The following is an 18,280-nucleotide window of genomic DNA, read 5'->3' as shown; positions in this document are numbered from 1 at the left end:
CAGCCTGCCCTGGCTGCTGAGAGTGGGGTGGGGGTCTGGAGGGCTGCCTTTCAGACTTGAGCATCCGGAGGCCCAGGGGAGGTGCCACAGGCCACCAGATGCCCACGGCAGTCTTTGGGCAACTCACCGAGAACTTGACCCCAGAGAGATCCATGTCCGTCTCCTGGAGCCAGTCGTAGAAGTCCTGGGCGTTGTCTGTGGGGTCCCCCTCTCCGTAGGTGGCCATGCAGAAAACCACCAGGGAGTTTTCGATCTCCGGCAGGCTGCTCAGGTCAGCCTGCAGAGACACGGGCAAGACCACACCCCTGCCATGACTGAGCCTGCTGGACCAGGTTCAACCCGCACCAGACAGGGGAGGCCAGATGCTGCCCAGGGTGGCGCCGGGCCAGGGATGTCTGGGTGTTGTGGGATCCGAGAGAAGGAACAACACGGGGTGGGACATGGGCATTTGTGCCAGGTGGTCAGGACAAGGCCATCTGTGTTAGGCTGGAGTGGAGAGAGCGTGTTTCTGGAGGCACCAAAGAGCCATCAGAACCCGGCCTCCTGTATGGTGCAGGTCTGCGGCCACCCTGGGAACCTCATCATTCCAGGGCTCCCGGGCGCTGGTGCTCACTGATTTCTAACTAAACTGCTCATCAACTTGAAACTCAGCCTGGAGGTGGCTGTGGAGTGGTGCCCCTCACCAAGACCCTGGAGGAGGGGAGTGGAGCAGCTGGGGTGGGCAGCTTTGGTTTGGGAGATATGGTGGCCACGGGACGGCTGCTGGCGCTCGGCGGGGGCTGGTCCTGGGGAAAGGACGCCCGGCACATGGCTGCAGCTGCAGGGATGGCAATGACCCCACAGGAAGGCAACTTCCAAGGACGTCTTCCCGGGACCCCACTCCCTCCCGGCCTCCCCCTGCTGAGGGCGCCTATAGACCTGCTCCCTCTGTCCTGCCCACTGCCTCCATCTGGGGCCAGCACTCGGTGGCAGCTTACCAAGTCATACTCCTCAGGGTCCGCTGTCATGCCTCGCATCCCGTAGCGGTGGGCGTCCTTGGACAGGCGGTTGGCAAACTCCTCCGCAGTGCCCGTCTGGGAGCCGTAGAACACGATGACGTTCCTCCCCTAAGGAAGGCAGATGCAGGGTTGGTGAGAGTCACAGACCTGACACAGCTCCAGTGGACACCTGGCAGGTGGGCCGCCCCCTTTCCTCCCTGGTTTTGAGTCCTTTCTAAGTTTCTCCCGGACTGGCTTCTCATTGTCACAGCCACTGTGGTAAAGGAGGGCAAAGGTCACCAAAGCAGTCTCACAAATGCGGCTAATCAAGATCACACTTCTGACACGTTTTCATGACACGGGAAAACACACGGTTAAGTAAAAAAAGAAGGTAGGCAACGTACAGCCCACTCATCCCTTCGTATCGGTGGGGATTGGTTCCAGGACCTCCCATAGATACTTAAATCCAAGGATGCGGCCAGGTGGGTGGCTCACGCCTATAATCCCAGCACTTTGGGAGGCCGAGGTGGGCTGATCACTTGAGGTCAGGAGTTTGAGACCAGCCTGGCCAACATGGGGAAACCCGATCTCTACTAAAAATATGAAAATTAGCCAGGTGTGGTAGCATGCACCTGTAATCCCAGCTACTAGGGAGGCTGAGGCAGGAGAACAGCTTGAACCCGGGAGGTGGATGTTGCAGTGAGCTGAGATTATACCACTGCACTCCAGGCTGGATGACAGAGCGAGACTCCACCTCAAAAAAAAAAAAAAAAAAAAAATTCCGAGGATGCTCAAGTCCCTGCTATAAAATGATGTCGTATTTGCATGTAACCTACGCACATCCTCCCGCACACTTTAAACCGTCCAGGACCACTTGTTAGTATAACACCCAATGCCGTGTAAACGCTGTAAACAGTTGGTGCGCTGTATTCTTAGGGAACAGTCACCACCATCCATTTTTTTCTCCAAATATTTTCAGTCTGCAGTTGAATTCATGAACCCAGAACTCACGGATATGCAGGGCTGGCTGCACAATCCCATTCTGTTACATAAATAATAGATACGTATATCCAAACATACATATTTTATTTCTAACCCACATGCACAAAGAAAACAGATTGGCCAGAAATATACCAAGCGTCTCCCAATGGGGAGTTGTGGGTGTGTTTTTCTGGTTGATTATCATACATATTCACTGTAAAACTGTAGACAACAAGCAACGGTACTAGGGGTTGGCTCCCATGCTCTTCCATCCACCCTCCTCCTACAGCAGCTGTTGAAAAGCCTGAAATCCTGTTCCCCAGGGCCCCTTAGGGCTGGAGTTACAGTCAATTCAGTTCAGCCAACTGGACGTGCTTTGCAAGATCTGAAGGGTGGAAGGGAGGCAAAGGCTTCCTGGCCCCTCATGCTGATAAGAGGTTCTCTGGGGTGCCTGTTCTTTAGTGCCTGAGGGATTTCTAATCGTTTTGGTAGCAAGTTCCCAGTCCTGGCTACTGGCTTATGAGATGTTCAGAGGCGGTTCCAGAAATAGCTTCTAATCTTGGGAGGCTAAAAGTGTAGGCCAGATCACAAGGTCAGGAGTTCGACACCAGCCTGACCAACATGGTGAAACCCTGTCTCTACTAAATATACAAAAATTAGCTGGGCATGGTGATGCATGCCTGTAATCCCAGCTACTCAGGAGGCTGAGGCAGGAGAATCACTTGAACCCGGGAGGAGGAGACTGCAGTGAGCTGAGATCACACCATTGCACTTCAGCCTGGTCAACAAAGTGAGACTCTGTCTCACCAGAGGAAAAAAAAAGAACGAAGCTATCTAGATGGGTAAAAACCTCCTTAGTCTCATTCATAAAAATGTAAACTACAACTATACAGAGTTTTTTTTTTAACCTAGAAAACTGGCAAAAATCTGAATTTTCATAAAGTGTTGGCAAGGCTGTGGGGAAGAGTTTCCTCACACATCGCTATTCTTGAGCGCGTGCCACGGTGTGACTCCTACAGGAACGATTCGGTAGCTGCTATCAGGACTGGAAACGCATCTACCTTCCCATCCAGCAGTCCCCCTTCTGGAGTGCTTTGTATTTGTAAAGGTGCAAACAGCTACATGTTCGCAGCAGCACTGCCGTTAACAGCCACAGAGCAGAAACGTGGCCAGTGCCCGCCTTTCACAGGACAGAGTTAAATGCGTTACGGCGCATCCAGAGGGCCATACAACGGAATCATGATACAGCTAAAGTAACGGTGGCAGCTGAATCTGGACTCAAAGAATGTTAAAATAAGAATAATAATAATGGCAGAATCTCTGTATTGATGTGGATCTCTGAGACATATATATATATATAAAACATATTACACACATATATATAACATATTACACACACATATATAACATATATTACACACACACATATATATAACATATATTACACACATATATAACATATATTACACACATATATATAACATTACACACACATATATAACATATTACACACATATATATAACATATATTACACACACATATATAACATATATTACACACATATATATAACACATTACACACACATATAACATATATTACACACATATATAACATATTACACACATATATAACACACACACATGTATTACACACATATATAACATATTACACACATACATAACATATATTACACACATATATAACATGTAACACACACATATATAACATTACACACATAACATTACACACATATATAACATATTACACACATATATAACACATATTACACACACATATAACATTACACACATATGACATATTACACACATATATAACATTACACATATATAACATGTAACACACATACAACATATTACACACATATATAACATATATTACACATATATAACATGTAACACATACAACATATTACACACATATAACATATTACACACATATATATAACACACACATTACACACACATATATAACATGTAACACACACATATATAACATTACACACAAACATTACACACATATATAACATATTACACACATATATAACATTACACATATATAACATGTAACACACATACAACATATTACACACATATATAACATATTACACACATATATAACATGTAACACATATACACACATATGTTTATATGTATTTTTAAAGCAAGGTCTGGAATAATGCATGTAATATGCCACCTTTTGTGTTTTAAGAAAAGTGTAGGCCAGATGCGATGGCTCACGCCTGTAATCCCAGCACTTTGGGAGGCTGAGGCAGAAGGACTGCTTAGGCTGAGAGTTTGAGACCAGCCTGGGTAACAGAGCGAGAACCTGTTCCTACGAAGCATAAATTTAAAAATTAGCCAAGCATGGTCATGTGTGCCAATCTATAGTCCCAGCTACTTGGGAGGCTGTGGTAGGAGGATCACTTGAGTCCAGGAGTTTGAGGCTGCAGTGAGCTATGATGGTGCCACTGCACTCCAGCCTGGGCAATACAGTGAGATCCTGTCTCTAAAAAAAAAAAAAAAAAAAGGTGGGGGGAGGTTTTTTAATTAAAAACTAAGGGAAGTGAAAATAAGGGTCTCTGTTTTATTTGTACATACATACAGAACTCTAGAAGGATCCATCAATGAGAACAGCAGAGGGGAGTTTTCCACTGAACAGTGGATGTTTTTATTTTAACCATGTAAATGCAGTACTAATGCCTAAAACGAAACAGTTAAATTGGCTGAGTCTGGTGGCTCAGGCCTGTAATCCCAGCACGTTGGAAGGCTGAGGTGGTCAGATCACTTGAAGTCAGGAGTTCGAGACCAGCCTGGCTAACATGGTGAAACCCCATCTCTACTAAACAAATACAAAAATCAGCCGGGCACAGTGGTGTGCATCTGTAGTCCCAGCTACTCGGGAGGCTGAGGCAGGAGAATTGCTTGAACCCGGGAGGCGGAGATTCCAGTGAGCTGAGATCGCGCCACTGCACTCCAGCAGGGGTGACAGAGCAAGAATCCATCTCAAAAAAAAAATAATAATAATTAACAAAAACAGAGATAAAATGGCAGTGGTGCCACGACTGCAGCTAGGTGAGATTTACCTCTGCTCCTGGACAGTCTGGGACCAAAAGGGAGAAGAAGGGCAGCTCATGAGTTAGAGGGAGGGTCTGTTCTCAGACTTCGGTTTGTTCAAAAAGTAAACATTCAAGGAAACAAACTGTCCAGCAACTGCAGAGCTGCTTCAGGGCTCTGGGCAGACAAGAATGCACTCCCGAGTGAGTCAGCTGGGCTCTGTCCTGGCCCTGGACCTCCTCTGTGCGGTGATGCCAGCCACTTGCTGGACTTGCTTACATGCCCCCCAGGGCCGAGGCTTCCTGAGAAGAGCAAAGACAGGCAGGAAACTCACCGTTTTCTTCATCTTTTCCACGAAGCTGCTCTCTTTGACAGAGGAGGTCCTGTAAGACAGAAGTGTCCAATGAGCCTGGAGGCAGGTGTTGTGGGATGTGGGTGTCCTCAGATGCAGGTTCCATGGGATGCTGGGGCGGCACAGGGAGGGGACGTTCCAGCTGTGTCCTGTGCCACTCCCCAGGGGCTGAGCCAGCAGCTGGCCTCTAGTCCAGCACCTGGGTTCCCTGGCCTCCTGCACCAGCTCACCCTTCCCATTCCCCTACAGTAAAGCCTCCTGCGACACCAGTGCTTTGCAAAGTGAAGACCTCTCCAGCATCCAAATAAATACAGGCTTGTTTCCCTCAAAGAATAGCCAAGGTTTCCACTTCCCTCTTCCTCCCCACCCACAGCCCAGATCCCCATGGCCTCGCCTCACCTCTCCCTTCCACCTCTTCACCCCTTCCTTTTCCAGCCCCTGAGTCACACACCTGCCACTGTGCTGTTCTGCTCTAAAACCTTCAACAGCTCTTGCGACCCACAGGATCCAGGCACACGAGTCCGCTCAGTGTCTGTTCCCCACGTCACCGGCAGTTCACCTCCACAAACCATGCTTGATCCACTGATTCACACCCTCTCCCTGCACGCCATCTGGTGGCCTCAGAGTCCTGTGCATGCCCCTCACCTGGCTGACGCCCACTCTGCCCTCCAGGTCCTGTGCAAGGGTCAGCTCCCCTGAGATTCAAAGACCCCCTTCGCTTCCCCTGCACTGGGGCCACATTTCATTTTTCCCTTCTCTGCGTCCCTGGAACGACAGCCCTGACTGGGTCCGTCCCCTCCAGAGGGCAGCCTGGTGTCCGCCAGCCTTAGGACCAGGCTGGGGTGACACGATCCTTTGTCCACTCTCCACTTCCTGGTTCCGGCCTCCTGCCCCCACCCTCTCGATATTTGGTCCTTCTGTTGCCTTCTGACTGCTGTCCCAGGCCTGCAGGCCCATAGGAACAAGCCCAGTGCCACTTGCCCAGGACTTTCTAGCTGAATGAGGTTGAAAACCCTAGCCGAATACAGCAGGGTGGGAAACACCTTTCTCTGGGTGGCAAATGTTAGGATACTTGAAATATGGCCATTCTGAATCAAGTGACAAGCCTGAACATGAAAATACAGTTGCTCCCACTTAAAATGACATTTTTGGCCGGGTGTGGTGGCTCATGGGTGTAATCCCAGCACTTTGAGAGATTGAAGCGGGCGGATCACTTGAGGTCAGGAGTTCGAGACCAGCCTGGCCAACATGGCAAAACCCCATCTCTACTAAAAATACAAAAATTAGCCAGGCATGGTGGTGTGCAAGTGTAATCCCAGCCACTCGGGGGGCTGAGGCAGGAGAATCACTTCAACCAGGAGGCGGAGGTTGCAGCGAGCTGAGATCGCACCATGCACTCCAGCCTGGGCAAGAGAGTGAGAATCTGTCTCAGAAAACTAAAACTAAAACTAAACTAAAATAAAATGACACCAGTAAAGAAAGGACAGGCAAGCTGCAGCGTGGGAGAAGATACTTGTAATGTACATATATGTGGACAAGGCCGTGAGACTGTAAGAAAGCCCTACAAATCAATGGGAAAGAGACAAATCCTTCATTAGAAAAACCATCAGAAGACTTGAACATGCGTTTTCTCAAAGAGAGTCTCCAAGAACCTGGGTGGCTCACGCCTGCAATACCAGCACTTCGGGAAACCAAGATGGAAGGATCACTTGAGGCTAGTTTAAGACCAGCCTGGGTAAAATAGCAATATTCTATCTCTAAAAAAATTTTTTTAAAAGCCAAGCGTGGTGGTCTGTGCCTGGCTGAGGTGGAAGGATTGCTTGAACCCAGGTGTCTGAAGCTGCAGTGAGCTATGATCTCACCACTGTGCTATCGTATGACTGTGTGCTGTGATCATGGCTCACTGCAGCTTCAAACACCTTGGTTCCAGCCTGGAAGACAGAGCGAGACCCTATCAATCCATCAACCAATCAATCAATAGAAATAAACAGAAGTGGTGCATGTGGGGCCTGACCGATTGATTTGGAAGCCTTCAACAATAAGAACAATTAGAATAAGCGAAACCCTGAGTAAGGAGACCCTGGCAGAGAAGATATTCTAAATAAGGGAAAGTGGCACTGATCCTCAACACCCCTCCCACAGTGGCCCAGCCCCATTTCTTGCCTCTCCAGCCTCCGGTCTCTCTGGGCTGCCCTGAGCTATTCACATTTCCACGGGGCTCCCTGGGCTTACAACACTCTTCTTGTGACCCCTCCCCACAAACTTCTACTCATCCTCTACCACAGAACTTAACGTTCCTCTCCCAAGAGGCCGTCCCTGCCCCTCACATAGCAAGGCTACCTGTCACCATCTTCGCTGTGGCACACATACCAGTCAGCCAATGCCCTCTACTCTGGGTGTTCCCACAGCTTAACTGGAGGCCTGGGCTGAATAACCTTGGGAGGCATCCGTGTGTCCCTGCCATAAGCACAATGCCTGGCGCACGGCACAGGACGCCACGTCTCCTCCCAAAGTGGTCAGTCCCGAGCTCTCTGTCCAGCATGAGGCTGGAATGAGCAGACTAAGGCTGATGGCACTTCTCACTCCCTAGCTACCTCTGAGGTCTGATCTGACATCAGCTGAAAAGCCAACCCCTATCTCTTCTCAAAGGAAGATGCTTTCAGGGAAGTTCCATCTCCAACAAGGTGGATCTGAAGATGTGCTGAAGAAAAGGATGAGGCAAACTCCAGTGTCCTGAGTGCCGGGCGGCTCTCCCTGTACTTGCGGGAAACGCGCGCTAGCCAGGTGGGAGCGTGGGAGGCCCCGTGCCAGGCACCGAGGGCATGAGACTAAAATGAACCAACCTCTGACTTCACAGGGCCAATCCTCCAGCCAGGGGAAGACAGGCTCTGAGGAGGATCCCAGCAAGATGGGAAGAGCCACGTGGCAGAGCAGACCTGCCACATGTGGCTCTAAATCCTGTGGCTTTAAATCCTGGCTCTGCCACCAGACAGGCACGGGACTGCCCAGGCCCAGCCCCTCTCTTGCCTACACTCCTATTATTAGTGCAGCATCTGGTCTCTGTAGCCTCCCTGGTGCCTAACTGGGGAACTTAGTTAATGCCCATAGAAAAAAGGGCATTCCTTAGAAGCCGGTCAGCCTGTGATTTCAAAGACATCCATGGCACAAGGTGGCGTGTGCTAAGACCACATGGATGGACGGCACGGTTCATGCAACAGGGACGGACGGGTTCACACCCCAGCTTCAAAGGGAGCAGACGCTTATGGCTGAAGAAACCAGAAAAGGCCTCTTGGAAGAGCTGGCTTCTCTTCTCAGGAACAGAAAACGCCCCCCAGAGAGACAGCACCATGGGAAGTGGGCTGCCAGGGATGGCAACTTCTGAGCTCGGCTCCAGCCCCCGAAGCCCGGCATGTGGGCGGGAAGGAGGGCTTCTGTGTGGATAAAGCAGAACGCCAGGCTAGCTGGCTCTGCGGGTAGAGAGGGGAGCCTCTGGGCTGGAGCATCAGAGTGGACAGGCTGTACCAGCCGCTCTGCCCCAAGGCAAGGGTTCTCCCAAGAAGTGTGAGTGGTCTAGCCGGGAAAGGGAACCCAAGGAGACAGAGGAAGACCTGTGCCTCTAGGTCACTGGCGCAACACAGAACAATTCCTTTAAGTTCCTGCTGGTTAAACCCATCCTGCCAGCGAGGCTGCCAGGAAACGCCCTTCCCACCCAAGGCCCTGCTGCTGGGCCCGGGAAGCAGGGTTCACGGGATCAGCCCGAGGGGGCCCACATCCAACTGCTCTGAACGGGCTCTATTCCATCGAAGGGCTTCAGACATGGATTTGCATGGAGAACCTGACTGATTATAGGTGGAGAAGAAGATGCATGAGGCCTTCCTGGTCTCCAATCCAAATTCCTTCCTTTGGAAGCAGGAAATGCAGAGTGCGAGTCTGGGCCTGGCGGGGCCACCAGTGCCACCAGGGCCCAGCAGAGCCCCTTGCCACAGACAGGAGCAACAACCCTGGGAACAGCTGTCCTTGCTGTTAACTCCAGGCAGCCATTTCTTCAAACCTCCAGTGTGTCCCCGCCAGGAGGAAGTCCCCCGCACTCTAGCAACGGTGCAGGCGTCCCCTGGCCAAGGGGCATCAAGGCTGTCTGCCGCCAGGGACAGTGTCTGGAACTGACCTTCTCGGGGCGGGTTCCTCAGATGGAGACGAATACGTGCACCCCATGGCTCCTCACTCCCAGCTCCAGGACTTAAGGGAAAAGGAGGGTGGCAGCTCTCTCCCGGACACCAGCAGGGGCCAGTGGATGGAAAGTTCGGGCCTGCACATTCCCCGTTCCGTGCTGGTGGGACAGCTGCCTGGGCCCGCGGCCTCAAAGTGCTCCTGGACACCCCAAAGTCCTCTCAGAATCTCCCCCAGCTCCTGCCTGCGTCTGTCCCCACGAGCCTGAGAACTCAGCAACATCTGGAGCCCCAGCAGGCAGGACTCCGGATGCCAGACCAAAGCCTCCCATGAGCCCCTGCGCCGGGCACACACCCCTCCTCCTTCTGTATGGACCGAGGGAAGGAGAAAACCTTTCCAACCCCGACTTGGGTCTCCTTGGTAACTGTTTATATCAGAGCCCTTCTCCCCAGCCCTCCCCCTTTCCCATCTTTAAAAAAAAAAAAAGGAAGTCATGTCTGAGGAACAAAGCTCTTGGAGACTCTAGAAGGCAGCCTGTAGGTTGCTATGGCAGGGCTGCTCTCCATAAAGGAAGCCACGCTGATCCCGCTGCCAGGGCGCTGCACAATCACATTAAATTAGATCTGGTCCCCGCCTTCCCCCACACAAAAGAACCGCGGACAAACAGAGCCTAAGACACTGGGTCTGTGTCAGCGGGAAGCATCCTGTGTCTGTGAAACACACACCTGCCCTCCCACCGGGGCAGTCGGGGAAATGCCTGGCAAGGTGAGCGTCCATTCTCGAGCAAGATGGTCCATCTTGGGGACCACCCTTCAGAGGTTCCTGAGTGCACAAAGCCCATCCGAAAGCCCAAGACTCAGTGGGGTGTGGTGGCTCATGCCGGTAATCCCAGCATTTTGGGAGGCCAAGGCAAGTTGATGGAGTTTGAGGCCAGCCTGGGCAACAAGGCGAAACAACTCGTCTCTACCAAAAATACACAAATTAGCCGGGTGTAGTGGTGTGCGCCTGTGGGCCCAGCCACTTGGGAGGCTGAGGTGGGAGGATCACTTGAGCCTGAGAGGTGAAGGCTGCAGTAAGCCACGATTGTGCTACTGCACTCCAACCTGGGTGAGTGAGACCCCCATCTCAAAAAAAAAAAAACAGACAAAACCAGAAACCTCAAGGCTCCAGCCATAGAGGTAGCAGCTGTCCCAGGCCTGGAGCCCAGAGACTACGTGACTCCAGAATGGAGCACAAAAGGTTCCAATTAGACCTCTCCACGCCTAAATTGGGAGCAGGAGTTTCTCTGGGTTCGGGCTCAGAAGTCAGCTGCAGTCCACCGCCTGGAGATGAGGGAGGGTGGTGAAAAGCACTGAGTCGCTTGGACCGAGATGAACCAAGATGTGCGTTTCATTTTGCTCCAGTCCCAGGCGACGCTGAGCAGGGTTTCTGGAAACTGCAAATCCAGTTGGATTTGCTGCACAGTGGGCCCGGTTTCTCCTGAGACTGTCCCCTGCCCTTGGTGACACATGGGGAAGCTGCTTTGGACCAGCTCCCCTTCAGGGCCTAGTGTCTAGTGCCATGTTCTCCAGGCTCCAGGGTCACAGGTGCCCACAGCGAGAGAACGGGTGGCGGCTGAGGCACAGATGGCAGCAGAGCTGGGGGCAGCCTGCTCATGGCAGGAAGGGCAGCGGGCTCCGCTAGGCGGACCCAGATTTCTTGACCTTCAGAGCCTGGTGGCATGAGGCTAATGGTTTGAAACGCCGGCCTTCAGTGAAAACAGAAAGAGGTTTTCCAGAGCTTAAATAGAAGCCAGCAGCTGTCTCTGCAGACAGGGACTCTGATGAATACGTGGGGAGGGCAGCTGCCTGAGACAGCTGGCCACAGGCAGGGGGAGGTGACAGTAGGTGTGAGTGGCCACAGGTCACAAACAAACCAGAGAAGGGAATGACTACTGACTGAGTGCCTACTGTATGCCAGCTAGCTTCAAGGAGCTATTTCATTTCATTTCATCCTCACCACCCCGAGCAGTGACCAAGGGTTTTTATTCACCTTGACAGGACAATAAGGCTGGGGGTGGAGTGGTAATTTGACTCCAGGCTTGTGAAAGCTCCAGGCCACAGGGGCCCTGCCCCCAGGGTTCCTGTCTGCTCCCTCAGCCAGCTGCACCTACCCCCACCCTACCCTGTCTCCAGTGCGTCCCAGGCACATTCAGGGAGCGCATCTCACCGCCCTTCCCAGGGATCCTGGGGCCCAGTCCTCAGGACTCTCTATGGCCCTGGTGGGCTGCCGCTCCCTCATCCCCACCCTCTTATGTCCTCCACGTGTTCACATTGGGACTCCATGGGCAAATCTGTGAAGACCCGAAAGCTTTGGGGCGCTCTTCTGACCACCTCAGCAGTGCGCCCGAGCCAGAGGGCAGCCAGGAGGCAGAGAAGAGAAACTCAGGGTTATTCAGCCCCTTGGTGACAGAGAGAAAAGGCCACAGCCTCAGACACTAAGATGATCTGATGTGGCACAAAGTGGCCCTGCTGTTTTGTGAGCAATCAAAGGGAACGGAAAGGAGGGCTGGGCTGCAGTGGCCATGACAAGAGCCAGAGGTCCGAGGGACAGCGTGGTGCAGGAAGCCCTAGGCTGGAATCCCAGCTCTCACACCTAACGTCGGCCTTGGCTGGGTCACTCACCCTCTTCTCAGATCAGCACTGCCATTTGTAAACGGGATAAAAACCTCACCTCTGGTGGGTGATGAGGATCTCAGAATTATGTTTTCAAAAGCCGTGGCTTGGAGCCCTTTCTCTCATCTGTTGATACCTTCTGCATTTGCTCTCCGCTCTCCAGCTGTGACGTGGGGCCCTGGTCCCATTTCTGCCGGGCTGAGGCCAGCAGCCTCCTAGCCCATCTTCCTGCTTCCAGGTTAGCTCCCTCCACTCCAGCTCCAAATGGTGTTTCATGGGACCACCGCTCTCAAGACCCTGCCTCCTACAAAGGCTTCCCCAGCTCCCTGTTGGTGTGATACACATGTATCATTTTTTTACATTGATTTTTTGGTTTTCCTAGAGACGGGATTTGCCCTGTTGTCCAGGCTGGAGTGCAGTGGTGTGACCATAGCTCACCGCAGCCTGAAACTCCTGGGCTCAAGCAGTCCTCCCACCTCAGCCTCCCAAAGTGCTGAGATGATAGGTCCACACTACCACGGCCAGTTGATTTTAACATTTATTTTCAAGTTTTTGTAGAGATGGGGTCTTGCTATGTTGCCCAGGCTGGCCTCAAGCGACCCTCTCGCCTCGGCCTCCCAAGTAGCTGGGATTACAGGTGTAAGCTGCCATGCCTGGCTCCAAACATCACTGTCGAGAAACATTAAGTCTGCCCTGCCCCCATGGCTCCTTTGCGGAGGATACCTTTCAGTTTGTAATTAGTGGTAGGCGGGTAACAGCTGCCTACTCGGTATATTTTTGAGTTATAAGCAAATACAGAACACCTGTTTGTTAATAAGAATCACCTCTTAAGAGAAAACAAATATGTGGATGAGAATCTGCTCAGGCCTTCAGCCTGGAATGCTGTGAGCCCCTGAGGCTCTCAGCTCGGTGGGCTGCTGATCCCCCCGGATGGATCCGCCCTGTTGTCCTGTCTAGGTGTCTGCCTCTCATTGCCTTCAGCGCCGCGTGGGTGGGTCTCCCAACCGAGATGGTACTCGATCACATTGTATACTTTAAACTTACATAATTTTAAATGTATGTATACAATTTTTGTCAATTATGTCATTTTAAAGCTGGGAAAAGTAAAATTTACAAAGAAAGAACAATGCTTAGGCTGGGCACGGTGGCTCACGTCTGTAATCCCAACACTTTGGGAAGAAAGCTCAGGCAGGTGGATCACTTGAGGTCAGGAGTTTGAGACCAGCCTGTCCAACGTGGTGAAACCCCGCCTCTACTCAAAATACAAAAATTAGCCAGGCTTGGTGGCATGCGCCTATAGTCCCAGCTACTCGGGAGGCTGAGGCAGGAGAATCACTTGGACCTACGAGGCAGAGGTTGCAGTGAGCGGAGATCGCACCACTGCACTCCAGCCTGGGCAACAGAGCGAGATTCCGTCAAAAAAAAAAAAAAAAAAAAAAAAAGAAAAGAAAGAGAGAAAGGAGAAAAAAGGAAAGAAAGAAGGGAAAGAAAGATGCTCTGATAAATGTATATAATTTTTGTCATTTATACCTCAATAAAGCCGGGAAAAAAACCCATACCCCTTGGACGGTCTCAAGGCCCTCTAAGATGCTCTCCTGGGTCAGCTCCCTCCATGATCCAACTTCCTTGGTGACCACAACTCTTCAAGACCTCTGATCCCCCCATGACCCGTGAAGCCCTTGGTGACCTGCGCCTGGGCTCCACCAGGATGTGCCTTTCTCAGAGGAGCCCTGAGTGTCCTCACCTCCCGGCCTCTGCACAGGCAGCTCTTCCCCAGCCTCCTACTCAGTCTCCCAGGCTCCTGTGGGGGCATCTCATCCCTGACACACCCGCAATGCAGTGGGGGGGGTGCCCTTTCTCTGCATTCCCACCACCCCCAGGCCAGTAGAGCACGTGTCCCACTGTGCCATCAACAGCTCCCCCTCCTGCACCCCGACAGTGCAGTGAAGTCAGGAGGGCAGACAACATGCGCTGTGCATGGCAGTTCCTGACAGCCCGCCCATGTCTGGAGTTTCAAGCACCTGTTAGAGGGACAGTAACCACCCCCATCTCACCAGGGACCAGGAAAGGAAGGAAAGGAGGCGAAGTCCCGTTGGAAGTCAGGTGGCAGCAGAAAACGCAGACCTGTGCTTGCAGGAGTGGCAGAAACATCCGGGCCCGTGTCCTGGCCATTCTGGCAGTAGCGGGAAGCACTGGGCCCTGTGCACCATCTACACTTGTAGCCACAGGCTTCCCTAATGCTTTCTTCCTTGAAAGTCTCATTTGTGTTTCTCTTTTCATGTTCGGTGGAGTCAAGGCCCTCACTACAGAGAAAGTGACCCAGAACTGGATGTGGCCAGACCTCCAGATCCACTCCCATCTCTTAGCACTCAGGAGACAAACACAGACACATGTTGGGCCAGGCACGGTGGCTCACGCCTGTAATCCCAGCACTCTGGGAGGCCAAGGTGGGTGGATCACCTGAGGTCAGGAGTTCGAGACCAGCCTGAGCAACATGGTGAAACCCCGTCTCTACTAAAAATACAAAAAATGAGCTGGGCGTGGTGGCGCATGCCTGTAATCCCAGCTACTCAAGAGGCTGAGGCAAGAGAATGGCTTGAACCTGGGAGGTGGAGGTTGCGCACCATTGCACTCCAGCCTGGGCAATGAGAGAAAAACAAAACAAAAAACAGACACATGTGATGCTGGCAGCCCTGACCCCTGGCTCTCCTGGGCTTGCTGTCAAGAGCAGGCCCCAGAATCGTCACTCAGGAAAATGAGATCTTTTGTGGTTTTTCAAAAGCAATCCCCAGGGAGATGTAATCAGGAAAATCTGTGACACAGATGACGTTTCACGGAAGAAACGGGATGAAAGGGAAGCCTGAGAATGGAAAGGGACTTGACGTGTAGGTTAAACGGCAGGGCTGGGAGTAAGACTGGCGGTTGCCAGAGGCTGACTGCCCGGCGGCGGAGAATGATCGCAAAGAGATAGGAGAACAGCGTTTCGGAGGGACATAATCTTCTAGATCTTGACTGTGACGTTGATGACAGAATTGCATACGTCTGTCGAGACTCATGAACTTGTGCACTTAAAAAGGAAAATTTTGGCCCAGCGCCGTGGCTCATGCCTGTGATCCTAGCACTTTGGGAGGCTGAGGCAGGAGGACCACTTGAACTCAGATGTTCAAGACCACCCTGGGCAATAGAGTGGGACCTTGTTTCTACTGAAATTAAAAAGAAAAATTAGCCGAGTGTGGTGGCACATGCCTGTAGTCCCAGCTACTCAGGGGGCTGAAACGAAAAGATCCCCTTGAGCCTGGGAGGTAGAGGCTGGAGTGAGCCCTGATTACACCACTGCACTCCAGCCTGGGTGACAGAGCACCCTGTCTCAAAAGAAGAGGGGAGGGGGGCATTTTACTGTATGTAAATTATATCTTAATATAGCTGACCTCTCCCAAGAGAGGATTTATTAATCAACTGCAGTGTACGGATCTTGTTTAGATACTGAATTTTAATAACTGTCAAACAAAACACAACACTGATCCATCCAGGAACATGAGGAAATGTTGCCTGGTACCTAATGATGCGGAAGAATTACTGTTGGCTCTCAAGGTGTGAGGATGGCATTATATTATGTTCAGAAAGCAGAATCCTTGAATTTTACTTTTTTATTTTTTGAGACAGGGTCTCACTCTTCGCCCAGGCTGGAGTGCAGTGGCACAAACATAGCTCGCTGTACCCTCAACCTCCTGGGCTCAAGGGACCCTCCCACCTCAGCCTTGTAAGTAGCTGGGACTATAGGCATGTGCCGCCACACTCGGCTAATGTTTTCTGTAGACAGGGTCTTGCTATGTTGTCCAGGCTGATCCCGAACACCTGACTTCAAGTGATCCTCCTGTCTCGGCCTCCCAAAGTGCTGGGATTACAGGCGTGAGCCACCGTACCTGGCGAGTCCTTGAATTTGAGAGGACTGAAATATTTCCAGATGAAGTATGACATCTGGGGATGGCATTAAAATAATCCAGGACTGGTGGGGCAAGGGGCAGGTGGGCAGCAGAAAGAAACAAGATTGGCCAGGGGTGTGTAGTTATGAAAACTGGGGGCTGGGGGCGTATGGGTCCACTCTCCTGTGCTCTACACTCTGGGGTGTGAAATGTTCCGTAAGAAGCTTTCTTTTTCTTTAAGGCACTCTCGCATTTCAGGAGCAAAGCAGAGGTGAAGGGGGAGCTGCAGAGCATCTCAGGGCCAGTGGGGGCAAAAAGAGCACAGCAGCCTGAGCTGGCCGGAGGGTCACACAGCGTGAATGCAGCGCATAGGCCCCAAGCAGAAGGGGGGCGCTGGGGGGCGCTGCTCAGCTGCCCCACTGCTGGTGGGCATCACCATCACGGGTGAGTCCAGTGTGACCAGATCCTCTTTTCTTTTCGTTTTGAAAAAAGCTATAAGCCTGAGTTTTTGATATTGCCATACTTTTTTTTTTTTTTGAGTCTCACTCTGTCACCCAGGCTACAGGGCAGTGGTGTGATCTCAGCTCACTGCAACCTCCACCTCCTGGCTTCAAGTGATTCTCCCACCTCAGCCTCCTGAGAAGCTAGGATTACAGGCGTGCACCACCATGCCCGGCTTATTTTTGTATTTTTTGTAGAGACGGGTTTTGCCATGTTGGTAAGGCTGGTCTCGAACTCCTGACCTCAGGTGATTTGCCAACCTTGGCCTCCCAAAGTGTGCATGAACCACTGCACGGGGCCTGATATTGCTACACTTTTTAATGTTCTGATTAAAATATTTTTTAAAAATACTGTGTGAGCCAAACCCAGCCTGGAGACCACGGGTTTCCCTAGAGGCACCCACACACACAGATTTAGCCTCTGTTAATTCAACAGCCATTCTCTGAGAAGCTTCCCTCCGACAGGCGGCCCTGCACTAATGGGATGTTCTCTGCTCCATGGGAGGCTAAAATACAAAGTCCATCACTGAGAGGGTGCGCCATGCGGTGTCCCACACGTGTGAGCAAAGCTGCCGGGAACAGAGAGCCCACGGGAGCCCTGGAGCCTATGGGACTTCAGAGCCTACACAGTGCGTAATCCCAGCACTTTGTGGGACTGAGGCAGGAGGACTGACCAGCCGGAGCAACAGAGTGAGACCCTGTTTTTAAAAAAAAAAATTAGCCAGGCGTGGTGGCATGTGCCTGTCATCCCAGCTACTCAGGAGGCTGAGCACTCCCTGGGGCTCCCTGAGGGCAAGAGCTGCCTTGTGTGAACTACTCTGTCCAGAGGTGCAGCCTGAGTGAGTGGGAGTGGATGTGAAAGTCATTCATTATTATTTCTTTTTTTTTAGACGGGGTCTTGCTCTGTCGCCGAGGCTGGAGTGCAGTGGTGCAATCTCAGCACACTGCAACCTTGGCTTTCCAGGCTCAGGTGATCCTCCCACCTTAGCCTCCCGAGTAGCTGGGACTACAAGAGTACACTACCATGCCTGGCTAATGTTTGTATTTTTTGTAGAGACAGGGTTTCGTTATGTTGCCAGGCTGATCTTGAACTCCTGGGCTCAAAGCGATCCACTGGCCTCGGCCACCTCAAGTGTGGGATTATGGGTGTGAGCCACCACACCTGGCAGAAAGGGCCATCTATTATCATTACTACTACAATTATTATTAAAAAGAACCTGCTGCTCATAACCACACCTCTCTAACAAGTCTTTAATTGCTATTACAAAAGTCCAAAAGACCTGCTCTGGAGAGAGAAAACGATGTTTATGGAATGGAAGGCTCAATATTGTCGGATGTCAACTCTTCCCATATTAATTTACAGATTCAATCCAATTCCATCAAAAAATCCCACCAGGTTGTTTTTTTTTTTTTAATGTGTTTGGCCTGGTGCAGTAGCTCACACCTGTAATCCCAGCACTTTGGGAGGCCAAGGCAGGTGGATCACTTGAGGTCAGGAGTTTGAGACCAACCTGGTCAACATGGCAAAACCCCGTCTCTACAAATTAGCTGGGCATCGTGGTGGGCGCTTATAATCCCAGCTACTTGGGAGGCTGAGGCAGGAGAATTGCTTGAGCCCTGGAGGTGGAGGTTGTGGTGAACCGATATCGT

At 51.5% G+C, this 18,280-nt stretch overlaps 1 protein-coding gene across 6 annotated transcripts in view; it reads right to left on the bottom strand.

The window, feature by feature from the left end:
* POR (cytochrome p450 oxidoreductase) overlaps positions 1-18,280 on the bottom strand; it is a 91,663-nt gene that overhangs the window by 6,273 nt on the left and 67,110 nt on the right. For 5 of the 6 annotated variants that reach the window (XM_035280287.3, XM_035280282.3, XM_035280306.3 and 2 more), the window contains exons 3-5: positions 5,369-5,417; positions 978-1,106; positions 128-277 (exon numbers count right to left, since the gene is read on the bottom strand). In XM_035280287.3, coding sequence (XP_035136178.2) covers positions 128-277; positions 978-1,106; positions 5,369-5,417 — 328 coding nt within the window. Of the gene's footprint in view, positions 1-127; positions 278-977; positions 1,107-5,368; positions 5,418-9,551; positions 9,838-18,280 lie in introns of those variants that run through there. The other variant, XM_035280309.3, reaches the window with a different exon arrangement.

This window comes from Callithrix jacchus, chromosome 2 (assembly GCF_049354715.1).
Source record: "Callithrix jacchus isolate 240 chromosome 2, calJac240_pri, whole genome shotgun sequence".
Taxonomy (NCBI): domain Eukaryota; kingdom Metazoa; phylum Chordata; class Mammalia; order Primates; family Cebidae; genus Callithrix; species Callithrix jacchus.
This window is presented reverse-complemented; position numbering and strand designations above follow the sequence as displayed.